Source organism: Neofelis nebulosa, chromosome 1, assembly GCF_028018385.1.
Source record: "Neofelis nebulosa isolate mNeoNeb1 chromosome 1, mNeoNeb1.pri, whole genome shotgun sequence".
NCBI lineage: Eukaryota > Metazoa > Chordata > Mammalia > Carnivora > Felidae > Neofelis > Neofelis nebulosa.
The window spans coordinates 28,905,368-28,929,643 of record NC_080782.1 but is presented as its reverse complement, the minus strand read 5'-3'; the positions used below and the strand labels follow the sequence as shown (position 1 = coordinate 28,929,643).

At 43.6% G+C, this 24,276-nt stretch overlaps 1 protein-coding gene across 4 annotated transcripts in view; it reads left to right on the top strand.

The window, feature by feature from the left end:
• The window catches only part of CAPSL (calcyphosine like), a 44,886-nt gene that overhangs the window by 8,574 nt on the left and 12,036 nt on the right, over positions 1 to 24,276 (top strand). For 2 of the 4 annotated variants that reach the window (XM_058717319.1, XM_058717328.1), the window contains exons 2-5: positions 13,773 to 13,909; positions 16,741 to 16,918; positions 17,207 to 17,416; positions 22,199 to 22,302. In XM_058717319.1, the coding sequence (XP_058573302.1) occupies positions 13,773 to 13,909; positions 16,741 to 16,918; positions 17,207 to 17,416; positions 22,199 to 22,300 (627 nt within the window). In that variant the 3' untranslated portion in view covers positions 22,301 to 22,302. The remainder of the gene's footprint in view (positions 1 to 13,772; positions 13,910 to 16,740; positions 16,919 to 17,206; positions 17,417 to 22,198; positions 22,303 to 24,276) is intronic. The other 2 variants (XM_058717304.1, XM_058717312.1) reach the window with 2 other exon arrangements.

The following is a 24,276-nucleotide window of genomic DNA, read 5'->3' as shown; positions in this document are numbered from 1 at the left end:
GTTAGTATCTCATTGAGAATTTTTGCATCCATATTCATCAGGGATTTTGGCCTGTAGTTCTCTTTTTTTACTGGGTCTCTGTCTGGTTTAGGAATCAAAGTAATACTGGCTTCATAGAATGAGTCTGGAAGTTTTCCTTCCCTTTCTATTTCTTGGAATAGCTTGAGAAGGATAGGTATTATCTCTGCTTTAAATGTCTGGTAGAACTCCCCTGGGAAGCCATCTGGTCCTGGACTCTTATTTGTTGGGAGATTTTTGATAACCGATTCAATTTCTTCGCTGGTTATGGGTCTGTTCAAGCTTTCTATTTCCTCCTGATTGAGTTTTGGAAGAGTGTGGGTGTTTAGGAATTTGTCCATTTCTTCCAGGTTGTCCAATTTGTTGGCATATAATTTTTCATCGTATTCCCTGATAATTGTTTGTATCTCTGAGGGATTAGTTGTAATAATTCCATTTTCATTCATGATTTTATCTATTTGGGTCATCTCCCTTTTCTTTTTGAGAAGCCTGGCTAGAGATTTGTCAATTTTGTTTATTTTTTCAAAAAACCAACTCTTGGTTTCGTTGATCTGCTCTACAGTTTTTTTAGAGTCTATATTGTTTATTTCTGCTCTGATCTTTATTATTTCTCTTCTTCTGCTGGGTTTAGGCTGCCTTTGCTGTTCTGCTTCTATTTCCTTTAGGTGTGCTGTTAGATTTTGTATTTGGGATTTTTCTTGTTTCTTGAGATAGGCCTGGATTGCAATGTATTTTCCTCTCAGGACTGCCTTTGCTGCGTCCCAAAGCGTTTGGATTGTTGTATTTTCATTTTCGTTTGTTTCCATATATTTTTTAATTTCTTCTCTAATTGCCTGGTTGACCCACTCATTCGTTAGTAGGGTGTTCTTTAACTTCCATGCTTTTGGAGGTTTTCCAGACTTTTTCCTGTGGTTGATTTCAAGCTTCATAGCATTGTGGTCTGAAAGTATGCATGGTTTAATTTCAATTCTTGTAAACTTATGAAGGGCTGTTTTGTGACCCAGTATATGATCTATCTTGGAGAATGTTCCATGTGCACTCGAGAAGAAAGTATATTCTGTTGCTTTGGGATGCAGAGTTCTAAATATATCTTTCAAGTCCATCTGATCCAATGTATCATTCAGGGCCCTTGTTTCTTTATTGACTGTGTGTCTAGATGATCTATCCATTTCTGTAAGTGGGGTGTTAAAGTCCCCTGCAATGACCACATTCTTATCAACAAGGTTGCTTATGTTTATGAGTAACTGTTTTATATATCTGGGGGCTCCGGTATTTGGCGCATAGACATTTATAATTGTTAGCTCTTCCTGGTGGATAGACCCTGTAATTATTATATAATGCCCTTCTTCATCTCTTGTTACAGCCTTTAATTTAAAGTCTAGTTTGTCTGATATAAGTATGGCTACTCCAGCTTTCTTTTGGCTTCCAGTAGCATGATAAATAGTTCTCCATCCCCTCACTCTCAATCTAAAGGTGTCCTCAGATCTAAAATGAGTCTCTTGTAGACAGCAAATAGATGGGTCTTGTTTTTTTATCCATTCTGATACCCTATCTCTTTTGGTTGGCGCATTTAATCCATTTACATTCAGTGTTATTATAGGAAGATACGGGTTTAGAGTCATTGTGATGTCTGTATGTTTTATGCTTGTAGTGATGTCTCTGGTACTTTGTCTTACAGGATCCCCCTTAGGATCTCTTGTAGGGCTGGTTTTGTGGTGACAAATTCCTTCAGTTTTTGTTTGTTTGGGAAGACCTTTATCTCTCCTTCTATTCTAAATGACAGACTTGCTGGATAAAGGATTCTCGGCTGCATATTTTTTCTGTTCAGCACACTGAAGATATCGTGCCAAGCCTTTCTGGCCTGCCAAGTTTCAAAGGAGAGATCAGTCACGAGTCTTATAGGTCTCCCTTTATATGTGAGGGCACGTTTATCCCTTGCTGCTTTCAGAATTTTCTCTTTATCCTTGTATTTTGCCAGTTTCACTATGATATGTCGTGCAGAAGATCGATTCAAGTTACTTCTGAAGGGAGTTCTCTGTGCCTCTTGGATTTCAATGCCTTTTCCTTCCCCAGTTCAGGGAAGTTCTCAACTATAATTTCTTCAAGTACCCCTTCAGCACCTTTCCCTCTCTCTTCCTCCTCTGGGATACCAATTATGCGTATATTATTTCTTTTTAGTGTATCACTTAGTTCTCTAATTTTCCCCTCATACTCCTGGATTTTTTTATCTCTCTTTCTTTCAGCTTCTTCTTTTTCCATAACTTTATCTTCTAGTTCACCTATTCTCTCCTCTGCCTCTTCAATCCGAGCCGTCGTGGTTTCCCTTTTGTTTTGCATTTCGTTTAAAGCGTTTTTCAGTTCCTCGTGACTGTTCCTTAGTCCCTTGATCTCTGTGGCAAGAGATTCTCTGCTGTCCTCTATACTGTTTTCAAGCCCAACGATTAATTTTATGACTGTTATTCTAAATTCACTTTCTGTTATATTATTTAAATCCTTTTTGATCAGTTCATTAGCTGTTGTTATTTCCTGGAGATTCTTCTGAGGGGAATTCTTCCGTTTGGTCATTTTGGATAGTCCCTGGAGTGGTGAGGACCCACAGGGTACTTCCCCCTGCTGTGGTGTATAACTGGAGTTGGTGGGCGGGGCCACAGTCCGACCTGATGTCTGCCCCCAGCCCACCGCTGGGGCCACAGTCAGACTGGTGTGTGCCTTCTCTTCCCCTCTCCTAGGGGCGGGATTCACTGTGGGGTGGCGTGGCCCGTCTGGGCTACTTGCACACTGCCAGGCTTGTGGTGCTGGGGATCTGGCGTATTAGCTGGGGTGGGTAGGCAAGGTGCACGGGGGCAGGAGGGGCAGGCTTAGCTCGCTTCTCCTTAGGTGATCCACTTCAGGAGGGGCCCTGTGGCAGCGGGAGGGAGTCAGATCCGCTGCCGGAGGTTTGGTTCCGCAGAAGCACAGAGTTGGGTGTTTGCGCGGAGCGAGCAAGTTCCCTGGCAGGAACTGGTTCTCTTTGGGATTTTGGCTGGGGGATGGGCGGGGGAGATGGCGCTGGCGAGCACCTTTGTTCCCCGCCAAGCTGAGCTCTGCCGTCCGGGGGCTCAGCAGCTCTCCCTCCCTTTGTCCTCCAGCCTTCCCGCTTTCTGAGCACAGCTGTTAACTTCTGACCTCCCAGACGCTAAGTCGCGCTTGCTGTCGGAACACAGTCCGTCCGGCCCCTCTGCTTTTGCCAGCCCGACTCGGGGGCTCTGCTTGGCCGGCGAGCCGCCCCTCCGCCCCGGCTCCCTCCCGCCAGTCCGTGGAGCGCGCACCGCCTCGCCGCCCTTCCTACCCTCTTCCGTGGGCCTCTCGTCTGCGCCTGGCTCTGGAGACTCCGTTCTGCTAATCCTCTGGCGGTTTTCTGGGTTATTTAGGCAGGTGTAGGTGGATTCTAAGTGATCAGCAGGACGCGCGGTGAGCCCAGCGTCCTCCTACGCCGCCATCTTCCGGAACTCCCTCCAAAAAATTATTTTTCTTTTGTCTTCTTTTCTTTTCTTTTCCTTTTGCATTTTGTACAGGAATCTAGCCAAATCTTTGCTTACTTTTGTGTAGCTTAGATCCTTTTTTTAGTCTGCTTCTTAAGATCTTTCATGTGGCAGGCTGCCTGACCAGAATAGATTGCAAGTAATTTCCTGGTAAAAACCCCAGAGACTCAAGTCACAGGAAGATGGAGAAGGAGACAGCAAGGACAGTGTTATTAAGAAAGCTTCTGGTTCCAGAGATTCCCAGGGGATGCTCATTATAAGGATCTTGTAACCCTGGGACCTCAGTGCTTTATAAATCCTAGTATCACATTGTGTTAGCTACATGGGCCCTTGAATATCACACTAAACAGTATTTCTCACTCTGTTCATGGCCAAAAATGCTACAGAGGTTGCTAAATGCTGATAAAATTCTACTGAGAGGAGCGCCTGGGTGGCTCAGTTGGTTAAGCATCTGACACATGATCTCAGCTCAGGTCTTGATCTGAGGGTTGTGATTTCAAGCTCTATGTTGGGCTCCGTGTTGGGCCCAATGCTGGGTGTAGAGCTACTTAAGAAAAATTTCTGCTGAGAGAACAGGTTATAATGGAGTTACTTTATCTCTTCTCCCACTTCTCAGGAGGAGCTGAGTCTCTCCTCACACTGGACTGTTAGTTATTTTTCCCAGGTAAAGGTGAATATGTCGGGTCAACCCAAGCATGTAGGAATAAGATTTTGCTAATTGTACTAGTTAGTAATTTGGCTGTAAGTAATAGAGAACCTGATTAATGGTGTATTAAGCAAATAGGGGCTTCTGTTTCTCACAAGCTGCGAATGTGAAGTCAGGCAATTGCCAGAACTCGTTCAGCAGCACAGTGATGGTAGGGCTGTAAGTTGGTACCTCTGTGATTCCCTTGGCTTTTCCCTTGTGATTGCATGAAGGCTGTCACTTCTCCAGACAGTGCCTTCTCTTTCAAGGCAGGAAGAGGCAAAGGAGATGGAAGAGTTCTCCCAGAGCCCTCAGTACTTTTCAGCTGAGTCTCTGGCCAGAACTCATTCCCACTGCCACCCAACTGAAAGTGGAACGTAGCAGACAAAGGAAATTGGAATGACCCTTAAAGAGCCAGTTGACAGTGCCTGGAAAATCCGCTGTAGTTCAAATCCAACCAAGTTAAAACTACCCTGAGGAATGTAAACTCCTGTAAGGGACGTTGGCTATCTCATTCATTTCTATTGTGTGGCACATAATAGGTGTTCAATAAATATAAGTTGGCTTTAGGACCAGGACTAGAGTGAGGCAAAGTACGCACCTAGGGAACAATATTTAAGGAGGCACTCACTCTGAGGCTCAGGCAGATACAAGGTTGACATTGGCACAATCCTGAGATAGAAAGCTTCCTTGAATATTACACCCTAGGAGGGTCTGGGTGGCTCAGTCTGTTGAGCGTCTGACTTCGGCTGAGGTCATGATCTCGCAGTCTGTGAGTTCAAGCCCCACGTCGGGCTCTGTGCTGACAGCTCAGAGCCTGGAAACTGCTTCAGATTCTGTGTCTCCCTTTCTCTCTGCCCCTCCACCACTCGTTCTCTCTCTCTCTCTCTCTCTCTCTCTCTCTCAAAAAAAATAAATACATAAACATTAAAAAATTAAAAAATAAACAAACATTGCACCCTAGACACCTACCTGAATCCCAGCCCTGGTTGAACTTAATAAAATGAAATTTCTAGAAGATGTATGAAATAGACACTTTACAACACTGATATTTATACATTATTCTCAAATCATGCCATATCATAAACACTAAAATGAGGATTTAAATCACACCCCAAAGATCAGCAGAAAGAATAAAAGACTATAAGCAGAGGTGGGCTCTAGAGAAACCTGCCTATTGACAAGAGCTAAAGCATGAATTTTAAGCATCTTGAGAAAATGCATTTTGGCAGAGAGGATCTGATCAGATGCCAGACTTCACTGCCATCTCATTTCTACAGTGTGCCCATCTCATTAAAGCATAGATTACATACTGTCCTACTTTAAATCTACATGGAAGTTGGCAATCCAAACAAAACCCAGCTGTTTCATATATTCATATGTTGTGGAATAATTGTCAACATAATTTGTGGGAAAAGAGTAAATATAATGGAAGATAATCAGCACAGTAGCTTTGCATTTAGATTTCAGAAGAAAAAAAAACACCTTGCACATCACTCTACTAACTGAGCAAGGACCCTGAGGAGAGAGGGAAAGGGGTCGCATTTAGGACCTTGTGTGGCCTGTGTTTGCTGTGCACTGTTGTCCCCTTCCCTCCTCGGCAGTGAAATCCTTCCAGCGTTCCAAGGCAGTCTGTTCCTTGAAGCTTTTGCTTTCCTTCTCATTTCATGGGCCTTCTCCGAATTCCCAAAGCAGTTTATGAGCACAATGGCATAGCTGTTGACAGCAGAGACTTGGGCAGGACACTCCTAGCTGTCAGCCCTGACTCTGCCACTGCCTTGTGGCACTTTCCCAGCCCATGACTGGAGTATGTGCTGACTTCCTGGAATAGGGCAGCAATATTTGATAGAACCCACCGCATGAGGCCTTGTGCTCATGTGTGTAAAGCACTGAGCCATAGGCGTGGCCACTGGAGTGGTTACAATTGTGGTTATTACCACTTCTCTTCCTGCCTGGATCTGATCCTATGTTAGGTTCCCATCTTTCCTCCAGGCCTTCCCCTCAAGGTCTCACTCCTGCCACCAGACGAACTTCACAGCTCCTGTCACTTAGATTCTCAAACTCTGATGTACATGAAAAACCTCTGGAAAACATTAAAATACAGAAACTGGCATTCACACCTAGAGATTCAAACTTCCTGTGTTTGGGGTGGGGTGTGGACATCTTTATTTTTCAACACTTCTGGGGCTCTCCTTGTCCCTGATGCTCCCAGTTCCTTCTCTACAGCAGGGCTGCTCAGCCTCAGTACTACTGGCATTCTGGACTAGAGAATTCTTGGTTGTCGAGGGCTTTCCTGTGCATTGTAGGATATTTAGCAGCATCTCCGGCCTCCACGCATGAGATGCCAGTAGTACCCCTCACCCCTGTTATGACAAGCCAAAACGTCTCCAAACCTTGTCAAATGTCCCTGGGGTCAGGGGCTGGGTGGGCAGGGTGGGTGAAATCATACCTGAATGGAACTACAGCTCTACCTCACCTGCAGAATTAGCACAGTCCCTTGCATAGCCAGAGGTGTCAAGGGTCTGTTTAGTTGAATTGAGCTCAGATGGGTTCAATGAAGGATCTCCCAGGATGTCAATTACACTGACACACACCTGTGATTATGCCTGGAGCGGGGTGGTTCCCAATATTCTGCAAAAACTATGTCTTTCTTCATATCGTCTGAGTCTTTCATTTCAGTCTCAGAGGAAGCACATCCTAGCCACCTGCTACACTGCTCTGAGCACTAGGATCTATTGTTTATTCCAGAGGAACATTTTCTATGGGGAAAACCTCTTGAGGGACCACAGCTTTTTGCCATCTACCACACAGCAATAATTAATTTATTGAATGGACTGGAGTCAATAGAGATAGTTTAATTTTTCCCAACCACGACCTTCAAACATGATCTGTTGTATGTCTCGCTCCGCCCCTGGATGACATTTCAAGTATTAAAAGATGCACTGAGTCAAAATTAAAATTTCAGTCTTACTTCCTGTTCCCAAGTAGAGAAAGGGTAAAAACCACTGCATGCCCTCCATCCCCATGGGGATGGCCCTTAGGTACAGGGTCAAATCTGAGCTGGCAGATGGGGAAAGGTTTGGCTTGGATGTGAGCTGTAGAGAAGGGAAGTATGACTCCCACCTCTTAAGAATGAGCTTTGAGCCCTAATGTTTTAGCAGCAGCTACCTACTCTTTTCTTTGCCTTACTCTTTTCTCTGAATAGAAGTGTTTAAAATCACAAGGAGCTATTATAGCAACCCTAGGACCCTTGCTACTGAAATGGTTAATGTAATGGCACAGGTATTTAACAGTGACATAAATTCCTAAAAATGCTTTTAAGGCAAAACTCATCACATGGCCTGGCTGTGGGGAAAATGGGTTTGATAGCATAAAGAGGCAGGAGAGGTCTTTGGAAAGATTGGATGGCTTTGCTGGCAGTTGCTGTTCTCACGGGGCGGGCTTGTGTGACTTTCTCAGTAGGACAGTTTCCTCAAGGCACACACTGTCCCCCTGTCCCAGCACCCCGAGCACTAGGGTGCAAAGAAGGACTGTCCAGGCAAAACCAGGCCCACCCATCGTAGTGCACATCCCTGCCTAGCCTGGCGAGGCCGGGCTGCTGCCGTTCCTTCTCCTCAGTACGTGGCCCACCTCCCCTGTGCTCCCCCTCCCGTGTTTACAAGGCCTTCCTGTTTCCCTAATTCTGTCTCAACTCTTACAGGCTAACTCTGCTCTCTAAAGTTTACCCAAGCTGACTAAACCTGCTTCAGCTCCCTCTGCTCCTTCATATAACCACCCTTTTCCCGAGAGATGAAAACAAGAAGTGTAGTGTCACAGAAAACAGAGAGGATAGTGTTCTTTAGAGAGTGGAGTGAGACATTTCCTTTGGATTTTTGCATCAGAGGATATGGAAGATCTTGGTGCTTTCTCTTGATGGATGTTTGAATAAGTGATCCCTGGGGCTGTCTCTTTGGTTTTGAGACCTACTTCTGTGTTGCAGATTGTTGGGGTGTAGGTTCATGAGACAGAGAGAGAAGTGAGAGAAATATGTAATTCAGCTTATTGCCACTAAAGAGAGACAGACACAGAGAGACAGACACACAGGGTGATGTAATTCAGCTTATTGCCACTAGAGGACACCAAAGACCACAGTCTGGGGCTTGAGAGGTGGTGGTTGGTTTTTTGTTTTTCCCCCATAAAGGTTCAACTTAACTCTGCCCCTGAACTCAGCAAAGAAGACTTTCATTGAGAATCATGAAGAGACAGACCTCCATGCATTTTTAGCTTTCCACATCCTGTCCCATAATGATTCCTGCATTCCAAGAAGAGTGCTCTGGCAGTGACAGGCAGCTGTGCACCAGGACAGTGGGATGAAGGAGCCTTAACTAGTTACAGTGTGAGAAGACCTGGTGACCATTGCTGCAAAGTCTCCTTTGGCTTTGCTGCTGGTGGCTCCACTCAGCCAGTGCCCCATGTCTCCAGGACTCTGTATCCTTTTGCTCTGTGCGTGTTCCTCGTCACCAGCCAGTGGGGGTGGGGTGGTGGTGAGGAGCTGTCAGCAGGCACTCTGGCTGCCACAGCTGAGCCCTCTCTCTCCTTCAGACTGTACATTCATGTACTCTCCATCTCAGATCTCTTTGCCTTTCTCTTCCCTGCTGCCAATATCTCCATCCAGTCAGCATGACCTCTCACCTGATCATCCCCAGCCTGTGCCACCTTCCCATCCATTGTCCACACTGAACCAGAGAGCTCTTTGACATTGCAAACTGTCACCCCCTCATTGAAGCTCTTTGTGATCTTCTGTTGCTCTCAGTACAGGATCCAAACTGCCCAGCATGGTGTCCCAGGCTCCTTGTGATCTGGTGCCTGCTTACTTGCCCAGTTTCGTCTTTTTCTGACTTTCCACTTCCCACATCCCCTCCCTTTTGCCACAATGCTTCACTTTACCACCCACCCACCCTTCATCAGTCATACTACAATACTTGTGTTTCTGTATTTATACCGTTTTCTCTTTCGCTTTGGCCTTGGTACTTGGAAAATGCCCAGTGTCCTTCCTTCTTCCACCCCATACGACCTTGGGCTGGATGACTACTCTTTCCTTTAGGATGAAAGCTTAAACATCACCTCCTTTGAGAAGTCTTCAGGGTTAGCACCCCCTTCTGATTTGTTGTGGCTGAGTAACAGCGCATTTACTGTGCTGAGCAATTTGTTGTTGCTCCCTGCCAATTCCCACTCCCGGAAGCACTGTGTTTCTTACTCCCTGTTCCACAGTCTAACCCAGTGCCCTACTCTTAACTAAGCCCTTACTAAACATTTGGTGGCACAATGGACCAAGTGTACCTGACCCAGGGAAGTGTGCAGGGCCAACACCAGGTGGCGCTGCGGCCACGTGCATCAGGAGGGATCCTGATGCCCTGGCAAGGCTGGGCCTCCTCTGTTGTCCCCATGCCTGCTTTTCGAGGCTCCGGAAAGGTCTCCTGCAGTCAGGGACACGCTTTGTGCCACGCTGTGATGTTGGTGACACACGCATGGGGACAGACTCTGGCCCAGGCCTATGGAAGCCCTGAGTGTCTCTCTTCTTCCCCAAGACCCTCCCCGATCCGTGCCTTCTTTGAAAGTCCCCAGTTCTTACCAAACCTGTTTCCTGCCTTGCTTAACTACGTGACTTCAGTACTCAAATTTAGGATTCTGTGCTATTCAAGGGCTTGCTTGTCAGAGTAATCCTTCCTTTACAGCACTGGTGCCCTGAAAACAGCACACAAAGCCTATTAACTGTCCATGAAATGTGTAAATAAATGATGAAAGAGAATGCTTAATATGGGTATTTCAAGTATGATGGCGGGAGAGAATTTGTGGGGTTTTTTTTTCCTGAATATATCAAATTCGACTCCAGAGGTAACTGTTAGTATGGTCACTGTGTCCAGTTAGGCACAGGAGATAGAAACAGCAGGGTGTTTTCCTGGACTCTACCCTGCTCTCCTATGAGTGGGTTCCATCAAACTGTTCTTTGAGGTTCTTTTATATTATCTCACAAAGGTGGTGAAGTTGAAAGAGGTCTGCATGAAACTCAGAAGATCTATGTTTGGGTATGAGCCAACACTTTGGGGCAAGTTGCTTTACCAGCCGGCGCCTTAGTTCCCTAGTCTGCTGACAGAGGTCAGGACCCAGGGCCATCACTCAGGGTCTCGCATGGTGTGTGAATTCCTGGGAGCCACACCGACTGCTCCCCACTTGCTTTATCTGTGAAATAGAAATCATAGTTATGATTAGCTAATAGGGTTTTTTTTTAATTGAGATAAAATTTACATAACATGAAATTAGTCATTTAAAAATATACTGTACATTCATAATGTTGTGCAACCACCACCCATATCGAGTTCCAAAACATTAAAGCCCATACCTATTAAGCAGTCACTCCCCATTGCCGCCTTCCCCCAGGCCTTGGCTGCGACCAGTCGGTGTTCTGTCTCTACGCATTTGACTATTCTGGATATTTCAAATGAATGGAATCGTACAATCGTGTGACATTTTGTATCTGGCTTCTTTCACTTAGTGTGCTGTTTTTGACATTCCCCCACATTGTAGCACGTGTCAGTACCTCATTCCTTTTTATGACTGAATAATATTCTGTGGTATGCTTTTACTCTCTTGCCTTTGTACGTAGTCTCCTCTCTCATTAGTGGCTTTGTCCCACTCTCTGCCTGTCAAATTGCTATTCACCCCCTGATGCCCACATCTCAGGCTACTTCCCCAATTCCTGTGGCTCTCTGTTTAGGCATTAATATTGTACTCTTCTCACTATCCCATAATAATCCATGTGTACCTCCCTTTCTCTACCCACTAGGGAAGTCTGGACTCCCTAGGAACAGGGACAGAACTTTGTTCATCTTCAGGTTCGTAGCACCTAGCAGACCTGACCAACACTATCTACCCAACAAATATCTGTTGAATTAGTGAGTGAGGAGATTCTTCTCACGTTTGTCAAGTTTACACTTATTACACAAAAGGAGTAGGCAGTAGTGTGGAAACAGCTCATGATAATGCACTGTTACTATGATCCTAAATCTGGGGTCACGTGGAAATAGTGCATTTGAAACTTGGTGGCCTGGGACAAGTTGAACCACCTTTTGTTCATCTGTTTGTTTGTAGATGGACATTTGGGTTGTTTCTACCTTTTGGCTATTGTGAATAATGCTGCTGTGAATATGACATATGCGTATTTGTTTGAGTTTCTGTTTTCAATTCAGCTCCTAGGGTTTTCATGAGGACTGGGCACATGCTTATCTCATAGTGGGGGCAGAATAAATGTTAGGATTGATGTTATTTATTTTATCTTGAAGGTGTGTAAATAGGGTCCCACGTGGGTTCTTTCTCTTGCCGTCTCACACACACGGGAGCTGGATCTCACTTTCTCCCACTACTGGTTTGTAGCCTGTATGTCTCTCCATTCCCCTCCTCCCTGCTGCCGTGGCTGGTGTGGTAAACCAGGGAGGGTAGGGTAGGGTGAGAGAGACAGGGGAGAAGTAGTGGAAATGCGGAGGGGGAGGTGAGCGGCTGGGAGCCACTGGGCAGGTAGTACGGAGGAAGGGGCAGAGGCAGGAAGGACACCAGGTCCGGAAAGAGCAGACCCTGAGGTGGGTCTAAGAATGAGGAGGGCACGGGGTTGCTGCTTTCCTGCTCCAGTGGAGGGAGGCGGGGTGAGGCTGGGGCCGGTAGCACCAGCAGCCTCTGGTCAGGACTAAGAGGTACCTCAGGAGAGGATGTGCAAGGGAGCAGGAGGTGGCTGGAGTGAACTGATGTTTTTGTACAGAAAGAGGAGATTCTGATAGTGTCTGGAGCACTCTGTGGGGGTGGCGTTAGGGCCAGAAGCTGGGAACAAGCTCCTGGGGTCGTCAGCTTGACATCAGGTGACAAAATAGTAACAAGAAAATGCAGGTTTGAGGAACACGAATGCTGCCAGGAAGGCAGTTGATTTGGGCTGTGGATGAGAGATTGTTGGAGTAGAGTCTGAACACTCTGGGTAAAAGTTCCTCAGGAGCTGAGAGGGAGGTCTCCAAAAGTGTGGCGTGTGGTCATCTGGAATTCTGGCACACCTGTACCTCTGGTGCTGGAGGGAGCAAAGAAGGATCCACATACCTTTGTTCAGAGCAATTTCTTCTTAATGTGGAATAGAGAGGCCACGACCTAACAGGCAAAGGCCTCCTTCTTGCCCTGGTGTCCAAGAGAACTGAGAAGAATCACTCACATTTGCATTTATATAGTGTGAATTAGAATGCAGGTCAAGGCGGAGGGAACCCTTAAGATGGCTCTTAGGAGGTGCTGTAGGAAATGAGGCAGTCAGGCACGCGCATCCCTGACTTACCTCTTCTGGTCTGTTTTCAGTCTGAGCTTCCCTCCCTCCAAAGTTAAACAATATGGTCTTTGTTGGGGAGAATTTATAGCTTGTATTGGGGAGGAACAGCTTTAGAGAGCATTTATCTGAGAGTTGTCTTCTCTGATGACAAGAATCCCCTCCTAACGTGGCGCTCAGGAGAAATATCAGCACTTGGCCAGGGATGGGGGACCCTTAAGTCAAGGGCAGATCCATTCTAACACCATCTTTCTGCATCTTGAATGCTGTGTTTGCATAGCCTTCAACCATCTTGCTCCTTCATTCACAATTCACATTAAAAAAAATAGTTTCTAGAGTTCCTCATTTACATTGGTCAGTGAGCTCGTAAGATGATGAGTTGTTTTTGGAATAGGGAGGAACTTTCAGATCGTTTAATCCAATCCTTCCATTTGACAGAGGAGGAGAAACCAGAGACCCTGAGATTTGCTCAGACATCCCTGGGGCCGCGTCTCCAGGCTCCCAGGCCAGTATGCTTTCCACTCTTGTGCAGGTTTTGAAAACTCCAGCCCCACTGCAGGAGTCTGTATGTGGCCAGGGACCTCTCAGGAGAGAATGCTTCACTGCACACATTCTTCTCTTCCTGAATATTTAAATCACAAAAGCCAAACTGCAGAAAAATAAATATTATGTCTATTTGTCAGGAGACAGTTAGTGTCTATTTACCCTTTTCTGTCCTCAGAATCTAGGTGTTAATGGACACTAGTCTGTTAATCAAAACATGCTGGTTCCTGGCAGGGATCATTCAGTGTTGAGAATCTCAGTCAAGACAGAAACAATAATAGTTAATATTTAGACCAAAGACGAGAATATTAAATGTGGAGTCAAAGGGGAACATGTAGAATGCTAAATAAGAGAATAAAGCATATAGGGTTGACTCAAAAAGGAGAGTAAAGGGAAGTGAGACTTTTTATTTTATGGCAGGAGGAGGGTTTCAACTATATGAAAGTGTATCTAGGAAAAGCTGTTTATTTATAACTGTTGTCCAGGCTGGAGAAATCAGATGTTCTCTGGACTAAACAAGTAAGTAAGAAATATGCTGAGCACATAGTTGGTCTAAATGAAAGTTGGGAATTCTGAGAGGTTCGAGGCTGTTCCTTGGAGAGGCTGCTGTCACCCCGTAGCCCAGAAGCAGGTGAGAGGCCGAGCTCTGCTAATGTGCTGTGAACTCTTCTGTCAGATGGCGGGTACGGCACGTCATGACCGAGAGATGGCGATCCAGTCCAAGAGGAAACTCACCACGGCCACCGATCCCATTGAAAGACTCCGACTGCAGTGCCTGGCCAGGGGCTCTGCAGGCATCAAAGGTCTTGGCAGGTAGGGTCCTGGACATGGGGAGGAAGGACACTGCCAGGTGAGGCTAATACTGGCTGTGTGACCTTGACCGAGTCTTATTCTCCTAGGGTCTCAGTTCCCTATTTGTAAAATGTAGTTTGGAAGACTTGATCTCTGAAGCATCTTGTGACCGTTTTTGGTTCTTAGTCCCAGATTCAGCAAGGCTGTGCCTGAGATGAGAGCACAGCCCCTGGGACAACTTGAAGTGAAGAGAGAGGCGTGCCCAGGTCCCAGCGACACCCAGCAGGATGCAGAGAGGGACTCTGCTAGAAACTGACAATGGAAGCGAGCTTGGAAGAGGGAGGAAGTTGCTTTCAGGCAGTCACATCTTGCTGACCTCCAGGGGGCACTGGAATTGCCTGTGGGATATTCACTGCCGGTGGGCTTCTCCCAACTCCATAGGACCTGTCCTCTGGCCCTCTGACAGTGTGAGAAGTCCTCAGGACCAGGAAACCCAAGGAAAAAGAGATTGTAAGCCTCCAACTGGCAGGATCTCTTTTTAACAGACTGCATGGAATGCCTGCCATGGGCCAGGTGTTTGTATGTTTGTGGGTGAACAAGGCTTCTCCAGGCCCCAGGCAGGACTTAGACTAAGGAAATTGACTGTCACAAAAACCAGAATCTCCGTGGTGATGTTGTAGGTTAGAGAAATACAGGGCACCGCAGCAGGGGCATCCGACCTCACATGTGGAGGTTATAGACAGCTTCACTTACAGCGAGGAACTTACTGAGCATTGGGGACATCACTTAATAGTCTCAAATTCTCAGACTAAGCCTGGCTCTGTCAGAAGCCCAGGCTGTGGGTATGTGGACCCTGGTGGCCAGGCAGTCACAGTCCAGTGAGAAGACTAGCCCATTTCTCTTCAATACTGTATCACCCCAACCTACAACCTCCACGTCTTTCATCCTGGAGCCATGTCATTGTCCATGGTGCAAACCCCTCAGGAACACTGCCCTTTGTCCCACTCACTGGCCCACTCAGTTGAGTCCCTCTTGCTGCCTACCCACCCCCCAACCCCTCCTAGCCCTTCCACTGTGAGCCAGTCTATTGGCTCATCCTTGGCCTTTTGCTCCACTGTGTGCTCTGCCTTGGCCCCTTTACTAGTTTTTCCCTTCCCTCAATCTCTCCTCAACTCAAGTGGAAGGTGCTCCCTAGTTTTCCTCTTTATGGGACCACAAAAGTAAAGTGCCATTTTCGTCACATGATGTCAAGGGTACATACTGTCAACATGATTTATTGGTATTGGTATTGACCTTGATCACCTGGCTGAGGTAGTGTTTGTCTGGCTTTTCCCATGTAAAGTTACCATTCCTCCCCAACCCCATTCCGTACTGGACTGGAAGGAAGGAAGTCTCCATGCAAAGCCACACTTAGGAAGTGGGGAGTATGCTTCCCTCCTTGAGGACAGAGCATATGTGCATAATTTATTTGGAATTCTACTCAAGGGAAATTTGTCTTTTCTAAATATTATTTATTTATTTATTTATTTAATCATTTATTTAAACCGATATGGACTCATGGATATTTATTCTATACTTTGTGTTACAATTTAACACTATTTTATTGCTCAAACTCTAGAAAATTGAGCTTTAGAAGCTCTTTCAGTTGACTCCTATGTCCCTTTGACATATCCCCATCATTGTTAAGTTTTTTTATTTGTTTGTTTTGAGTGCTTCCTTACTTTCTGTACAAGATACTCCAAGCTCATCTTGCGTATTTCGTGTCCCAGTCCTAGAATCAGACATTTCTCCGAGAAGCCCCATTCTTTTTATTGGATAATTGCATTAGAAATCAAGATCTAGGCTCTAGATGTGCTTGTTGTTACTGGGGTGTTACTTCTAGGTTCTCTTAGCTGACAGAAGAAGAAAGCATATGTGTAAATATATGTACAGTCTATAGATAATTTTATATGTAATCATCTGTGTTTATATTAAGCTAAGCATGAGTTCATACTAATGTCTCCAACTCTAGCCCATTACCACATGCATCCGACCATTTAGCCTCCTCCCCTCGCTTATCTATAAATTCCCATTTCAACAGTGATAAATCTGGCTCCCACCATCTGCCATCTATTTACTTAATTGTTCAATTCCAGTATACCTTATAGCAATGTCAGAATTGTTAACTCAAATCTCCATGGGAAATATTATTATCAACTAGAGTCCAGTGCTTATGTGCAGTTCCTTTTGCCTTTAGTCCTACAGACTCCCATCTCCACAGCTACTTAAGTCAGCACCTTCATACTCCACGGCTCCCCCCCACCCCCTTTCAGTGAGGTTGTTTCAAACTTTTGTAATACAGTTGAGTTCTCTTGTCACTGTGCATTCCTTCCTGGGATCCCCTGACCTCCTAGTTATTTTAAAGTTTGTATACATTAAATTTTATTCTTTGTAGTCTACAGTTCTATGGACTTTAGCAAGTATATCATGTATCCACCATTATAGTTTGGGCTTTAGCAAGTATATCATGTATCCACCATCATAGAGAATAGTTTCACTGTCCCAAAAATTCCCTGTTGCTCCACCTATTCTCTTCCTTCCTTCCTTTTTCTTTTTATTGTATGTATAGTTTTGCCTTTTGCAGAATGTCATAGAATTAGAATCACATAGTACATTTTCTTTTGAGGTTTTCCTTTTATGAGATTCTGGGAAGAGGCTCTCCAATTTTGGAAGGAGGGTACAGACAAGAATCTAGGGCTTCTGTATTTTACTTTGAATAATGTTGAGAGTGGTTTATTTTTAAATCTTTGTGCTTACATCTTATTCTATGTTCTTTTCTTTCCTGTGTGCATGTGTGTGTGCATTTTCTTCAGAGTGTTTCGAATTATGGATGACAATAACAACCGGACCCTTGATTTCAAAGAATTTTTGAAAGGACTAAATGATTATGCTGTGGTCATGGAAAAGGAAGAGGCAGAAGAGCTCTTCCGGAGGTTTGATAAAGATGGAAATGGAACAATAGACTTCAATGAATTTCTTCTCACATTAAGAGTAAGTGGCCTCATGAATCAGTGTATCTTCTGAGTTTGGCTTTCACGTGGTTTGGGTTGGTTATTTTGAGGTTTTGTTTTCAGAAGTTGTTACTGTGCTGTGGAGGAGATGGGAAGGAGATTGATAACAGGTTTAGGGACTTTTTGGAGTAACCATAATACATGTCATTTAACAGGACACAATTTCATACCACTGAGAGGAATCAGATATTTCATCATATATCTTACAAAAAAAAGCTCATTTGCTTGTGTTGTCTGTGTTTGTGTGTTTTTTTTTCTATTTATCTAGCCTCCAATGTCTAGAGCCAGGAAAGAGGTAATTATGCAAGCTTTTAGGAAGTTAGACAAGACCGGAGATGGAGTTATAACGATTGAAGATCTTCGTGAAGTGTATAATGCGAAACACCATCCTAAGTACCAAAATGGAGAATGGTCCGAAGAACAAGTATTCAGGAAGTTTCTGGATAACTTTGATTCACCCTATGACAAAGATGGATTGGTAAGTAAAAGAACTTAACCTAAGTGAAGTTTCTTCTGTTGAATTTGTCATTGAAATTAGGAAATAGGTCCAAAGCCTTAAAAAGTACTTATAGCATATTCATTATAAATAGGAGTAAAATATCTCCTTAGAGACTATTTAGAAAGTCGGCAACTAAAGTGATGATATATGTGTGTGTGATATATGATATATATGTGATATATATATTGGTGAGAGGTCCACATATAGCTAAATACCCATCATCTGAAGAACACAATATTTTGATTTAACACTCCATTGCACGGTTACTTATGTTTACCATACTTAGCCAGCCATATTCCAATGAACTCGACTAGGGTAAAGCCTATTTAACTTCAAAATGAAACCATGGTTTAATTTTTTGGAACATGATTCACAAGGTATTTCAAGATATTGAAGTGCTTTTCACACTCATCCTTACAGTATCATTTGTTATCACACTTTGCTGTGTGGAAATGCCATTTAAGGGAAGCTTTCAGCAAAGGGAATGCCAGATAACAGAATTTACTTCAATTTTGTCTTGAGTAGGCTTGAGATTAACTTGCATTTCTAAACTATAGTGAACTTAAAAACACCTGATCTCCATTAATGGTATCTTCAAGTTATGAACACATAGCTTGGTAGGGTAAGGAATTACATCTCTGCAACTGTGATGTTGTCTCCCCAGGCTGAGATGACAATGTCATCTGTCTTTTATCAACAGGCTTAAGTGGGCTTTTGAACTCAGAACCAGTTCTGGTCTTAGGTGTCCTAAAGGCCCTGATGATGGGGAAGGGAGTGTTCTACTTGGTCCACAGTCAGCACCAGCAGACGCCTGGGGAGGGTTACTCGGAACCCCTGTGTCACACAGGAAGGAGTAGTGGGGCACTGGGCAGGAAGAAAAGATATTAATGATAGGAATAGGAAGCAAGGCTTCCCCTTCTTAAGGGAGTTTCTCCCAACTTTTTCCATAAAACTTCATAGTGAGTCTAATTAGCAAGGGGTTAGGGGAGTAGTAAGGCAAACTTTCTTTCCTTCCTACTGATATTTTCCTGTTGGGGACAGAGAAATACCCTTCATTTTAGTTGAAGGATTAGAGAGGTGGATTAAAAAAAGGGGGGGGGGGGCGGGGGGCTAGATTCTCAGGGGAGCCCAATGCTTAGGGACAGAAGTAACAGAAACAAACCATATGTTTTCTTCCAACATTGCTGGTCTTTGATCTCTGAAATGGCAGTGGAAAAATAGTCAACTGCCATTTCCCCAAATTAGCCGGCCTCTACATGAGATCCCAGGGTGTACTTGCCTCCTCTCTGCAGGTGGTTCCTTCTCCTCGTTGCCAGGGGAAACCTCAGCTGCTCTTTTCTCTACCCCAAGTCAAAGTAGCCAGTTGTTATGATTCAGCTGATTTAAAGTTCCCACTTCTGTCCCTTTTGACATTTATTTTAACAAGCCATCTTAAGTTCTCAAATACTCATAAAGGTCATTGGGGTTTTTAGTAGTTACAGCATTTGCTATCACCTGACTATCACAGACACTGTGTTAATATCCAGCTGACTGTGCATGATCATCATCCAGGCTACGTATTAATAATGTACATTGCTGACTGTACTGCAGAACTACAGAATCTGATTATTTTTGGGTGGGGATCAAGGATTTACAGTTTTAGTAAGTACCCCAGATGGCTCTTATTCACATTCATATTTGAGATCATTGTCTCTAAAAGATTCAGAAGTACTTTTTACTTACTACATATAATATGCACATGAACCTCATTTGGCATAATTATGGAGCTGGATCATTTATTGACTACTTATCTACTGGATATAGTACTAAAGGTCTTAAAATACATAATGAAAATATTTTTGGAAAGTGATGTGGAATTCAAACTTTTGTTCATTGAATCATATTTTAAACACACAAAGAACTATTGATGTAAACAAACTCCACGATAAATTCTTTTATAAAGAGAAGAATTAGTCCTTAAGTGAGCTTTTCCAAATTGAGTTGTTTTATACATTAAGATTTCTTATGGTGAAGCATAGCTAGCTATGCTTGAAGCCAGTGCACTCATATATGGCTAAAAAATGTAGCGGATATCCAAATAAGACAGAATTTAGAGTAAGCCAATAAATTTAGCATACTCATTATGATGCTGATATTTGTGAACTTGTAATAGTTTGGGCTAAGTTCTCAGGTAGTCATAAAAACTCCTGAGTTTGTAGCAGTCATGGATTTTGATGTAATGGATCCTGTGTTAATAATCCTCACACCCCATCCTCAGAGCCCTCTGTGCACCAGAAGCCATATGGATAGAGGTATGAAAGCAACCAAATCATGTATGAAGTGAACCTTCCTCACTCTAATTCTATCCCTAAAACCCACCCCAGTTGGGTGAGATTTTCATTTCTTACTTTTTTATTTTTATTTTTTAATTTTTTAAAATGTTTATTTACTTTGACAGAGAGAGAAAGAGAGAGCGTGTGAGCAGGGGAGGGGCAGAGAGAGAAGAAGACAGAGAATTCCAAGCACTGGCAGTGCAGAGCCCAACACAGGGCTCAAACTCACGAACTGTGAGATCATGACCTGAGTCAAAATCAAGAGTTAGACTCTTAACCCACTGTGTCACTGGGGTGCTTCACTTCTTCCTTTTTTTAATATCTAGGTTTGGAAGTTTTCATTTATATATGTTATTTTACAATTACAAATATATTTTTTAGATGTCAGAAGTAGATTTGCCTTTGAGTAAATATGGGTCTTACAGTCTTCTCTCATATAGAAATTTTTTAATAATTAAAAATATTTCAAATACATTACTGAGTGTATATAAATAACCTAAACTTATTTTATGATTTTTCTAATCAGTCTGAAACAGAGAAAAAGGTACTGTGGTCTGTACCATGACTCAAATATTTCCAATGCTCCCATTCAGGACCTTCTCCATTATATAACGAATATTTTATCAATTCACGGTAGCATCGTCAAGAGGCTGATCCAAGAGCAGAGGTGTCCATTCTCTCCCTTTTTACTAATGTCAAACAAAATAATTAAGTAGGAGTAGTTATTATGACTGAAAATTAATTTACTACAATGAGGGAAAACTTGGGGAAATTATAGGATTTGTCATTCAGGCTATTCTGAGTATAAATTGAGTCTCAGGAAACAAGCAAACACTTCACTAAGAATAACTGATGGCCTTTTCTGAAATGATCAAATATATTAGCTCTGATGTCTGGTTTTATATAATCTGACTTCTGGAAGGTTTAATGCTGGATAACTGGGAAATGCAAAGGAGGACATAAGTAAAGAAATTGAAGAAAGGAGAACACTAATGGTATTCTAATTTTAACAAAAGCTATGCACATATTTATTTCTACTTCTAGACCATCGAAAAGCCCAGCTCAACTATTAGTTCAGTCCAACGACTTTCTTCCTTCTGCTTTTTACTATTTTGTGGGTGGTGGGGTGAGGGGTAAGTACAGGGAGAGAAATTTTGTCCCCTGACTTTTTTTTTTCTCTGTTCACTTATGATTAAAGTAAAAAAGGCAAGTGGGTTGATCAGCTCATATGATTATTAGAAGACATAAGTAGGCACTCTGGAAGGGGGGTTTTGAATTATTTATGGATTTCACTTTTTGATGTTTTTAATCTTTCATGACATTTAAAATTGAGGGCTGACTAGGGGTGCCTCAGTGGCTCAGTTGGTTAAGGGGCCGACTTTGGCTCAGGTCATGATCTCAAGGCTTGTGAGTTTGAGCCCCGCATGACGCTCTGTGCTGACAACTCAGAGCCTGGAGCCTGCTTTGCATTCTGTGTCTCCCTCTCTCTCTGCCCCTCCCCCTCTTGTGCTCGCCGCACGCTCTCTCTCTCTCAAAAATAAATAAACGTTAAAAAAATTTTTAATTGAGGGCTAACTAGAGAACAACAAATTTCCCAGCCATTGTTGTTGTGTCTGTGTCCTCCCATGGAAGCAGGGCTGTACTTTGGGTTACACTGATTGCTCACAGAGATCCTTCCAACAGGAAGACAATTCCTTCTCTGAGTCAACTAATCCTGTCAGCTACTATGGTTAAATTGCAGTGTACATATCACCGACAGCTATTAAAAAATAAGATTGATACCTGTTTCTTCTTTCTAGCAGTAAAGTGATATAAAATCTAGCCTGGGAAAACACATTGGTTGCTATACCAAAGAGACAGTTCTAAGAACAGGATGGAGAGAACCCAGGCTAGTGTGAGGGGGCATGGAGGAGGGGCATCTTTTTTCACTCACTTTGTGCCTTGAATGAGTAATTTCTATCTTAAAAAAGCATGAAGTTAAGGAGGATTTAACTATAAATCTATTTCTTTATCCACAGGACAGAATTCCACTTTCTAAAAGGTAACACATTACTTGCCTCGACCCCAGGGCATGCCATGTTGTTTCTGATGTGTCACAGAAAGCCTGTACTAACTACAGCTAAAGAAACTTGTTTCTTGCTCTGAATTTCAGTCTCACTGATCCGAACAGATGGGTTCCTGCTCTTACAGAGAGGCGAGAACCTATGTTTCACTTTCCATTTAGGTTGGTGTGGAAATTTTCAAGATTTTCTATTCATCTTCCCCTCTGCCACCCATCAAGGCCATCCTCAGCTTGACTCTGCTCTTGTCTGAGATCTATTCTTGATCTGTGTCATTAAAAAGCTTCCTTGACCAAAGTTCCCCTCCCATTTACAGGTACTAGAAATATGCTTCCATTGAAGTGGTGGGAAACAAAGTTATGTTTTTGTTTCTGACTTTTCCACTGCAGGTGACCCCCGAGGAGTTTATGAACTACTATGCAGGGGTGAGCGCATCCATTGACACTGATGTGTATTTCATCATCATGATGAGAACTGCCTGGAAGCTCTAAATGTAGGATCTGGGGACCAGGGCATTGGGTGCAGCCACATGGCTCCAAATGATTAAACATCAGCCCCAAACCAGGGTCACATTTGATTTCATGTCCATCTCAGTGATTCTTCCCTGTCAACACACACTGCATTTTCTAGGGCAGGCATGACACTATGTAGTTATCTGTGACTTAACTTCTCTGAAACTGTTTCCTTAGCTCTAATATAGGAATTAATTAAAATAAGATTTGGAAAGCTCTTAGAGCCAGGCTCTAGGATACATACATGTGTCTAATAAACATTAGGTGCCTTCCTTGGCCATTAATAAAAGTTTGAGTATTTTAATTATAATTCCCACTCACACACCCACAGTCTTTCTCCACATCCTTTTAGATGGTCTATTTCTAGGTGTGAGAATTCATCTGTTTTTATGACTGACTGTAAATTTTCTTTAAGTTTATTTATTTATTTGGCAAGAGAGAGACAGAGAGAGGGAGAGAGAGAGAGAGCTCACAAGCACACATGAATGGGGGAGGGGCAGAGAGAGACAGGGAGAGAGAGACAATCCCAAGCAGACTCCATGCTATCATCGCAGAGGAGACAGATGAGGGGCTCAAACTCATGAACTGTGAGATCATGACCTGAGCTGAAACCAAGAGTCAGATGTATAACTGACTGAGCCACCCAGGCACCCCCCTGACTTTAAGAGCTTCAGTTACAAATTGGGTACCAGAAGAGAACACACATTAGCCTCAATTTTTATACCTGAATCTTGAGTTTCTCTGCCCGTGGTTTAGGGAAGCCTTGGTGTGGTGAATAGATTAGAATGACATTTTTGGGTCATCTAAATCTTCTGTGAGATGGGAGGCCATTTCCTTGAGCAGTAGAGCTAGGACCATCCCTGTGGTTAAAATTTGAGGCTGGGCTGTGCTCTCAGATTTTATGGGGGACCTCTTGTTTAGTGAGTGAGCAGATTGTATCATCAAACCTTTGTCCGGTGGAATGTTCATCTCCCCTCTCCCTGCCATGGGCCAATGATGTTGACATTCCCACCATCACAAGAGGGTGGGGTATGACATAGACAAGGGTCACAGGCCTACTCCAAAGAGTGTGTTCCATCTTGACACTTTATGGCCCAAAGTATTCTCCTTCCAGCCCTAAGCTTTGGCTTTATATCGTCAATGTGCAAGAATCTCCCCATGAAAGACTTCGAAGCAAAGGCAGCTTCAGCTGTTAGGAAATAGATGTTGAAACTATCACTCTCCTTCTATGTGTTCTGTGTCTGGGGTCAGAGATAAAAACACAGTGATCAGCCCTTTGGCTGTGATGCTGGAGGTAATAACCACCTGCCTCGTTATCAGGGCCATCCTTTTTTGTCTCCTCTGTCCCTGGCTGTACTCATCCCCTGGCTTGGGGGCATGCATTGGGATAATAGTTAAGATCCCATGTATTTAAGTGGCTCTAGAATTAGGGTCAAGCACACTTGCCATATTTTGTACTAATTCACTTGTTTGCTTTTATCTCACAGACTTGGAAGTCTAGATCAAGATACACTTTGATTTAAAATTTGTGTTTACAGCAGGTGTTTCCAGATGAGAATCATGGCAGTTTGCTTGTTGTCAAGAAGCTAAACTCCCACAGACTCTGATGACAGACTGGAAAAGTGACCTTTTTCTTGAGGATGGGAGCACCCCCAAATTTTGGGAAGCTAGTTTTTCAGAAATTAATTACACAAGTTTGGTTTTCCACTGGATTTATTATCTAGGCTTATATAAAGACTGGAAGGCTGAAAGATGCCAAGTATTATGAAGAAATATGTAGAAATGAGGCAGAAATCCAGTAGAAATTGTGATGGGCTGTATAAGAAAAATATCCATGTTTTCTGTAACCTGTACTTTGCCAGTTGTGGCTAAGGAGAGGTTCCTGGTTTCCTGGCCATGGGCAGTTTCAAGCCTACTGCTCTAGATAGATCTGTGTCTTTGATTCTAGGAATGAC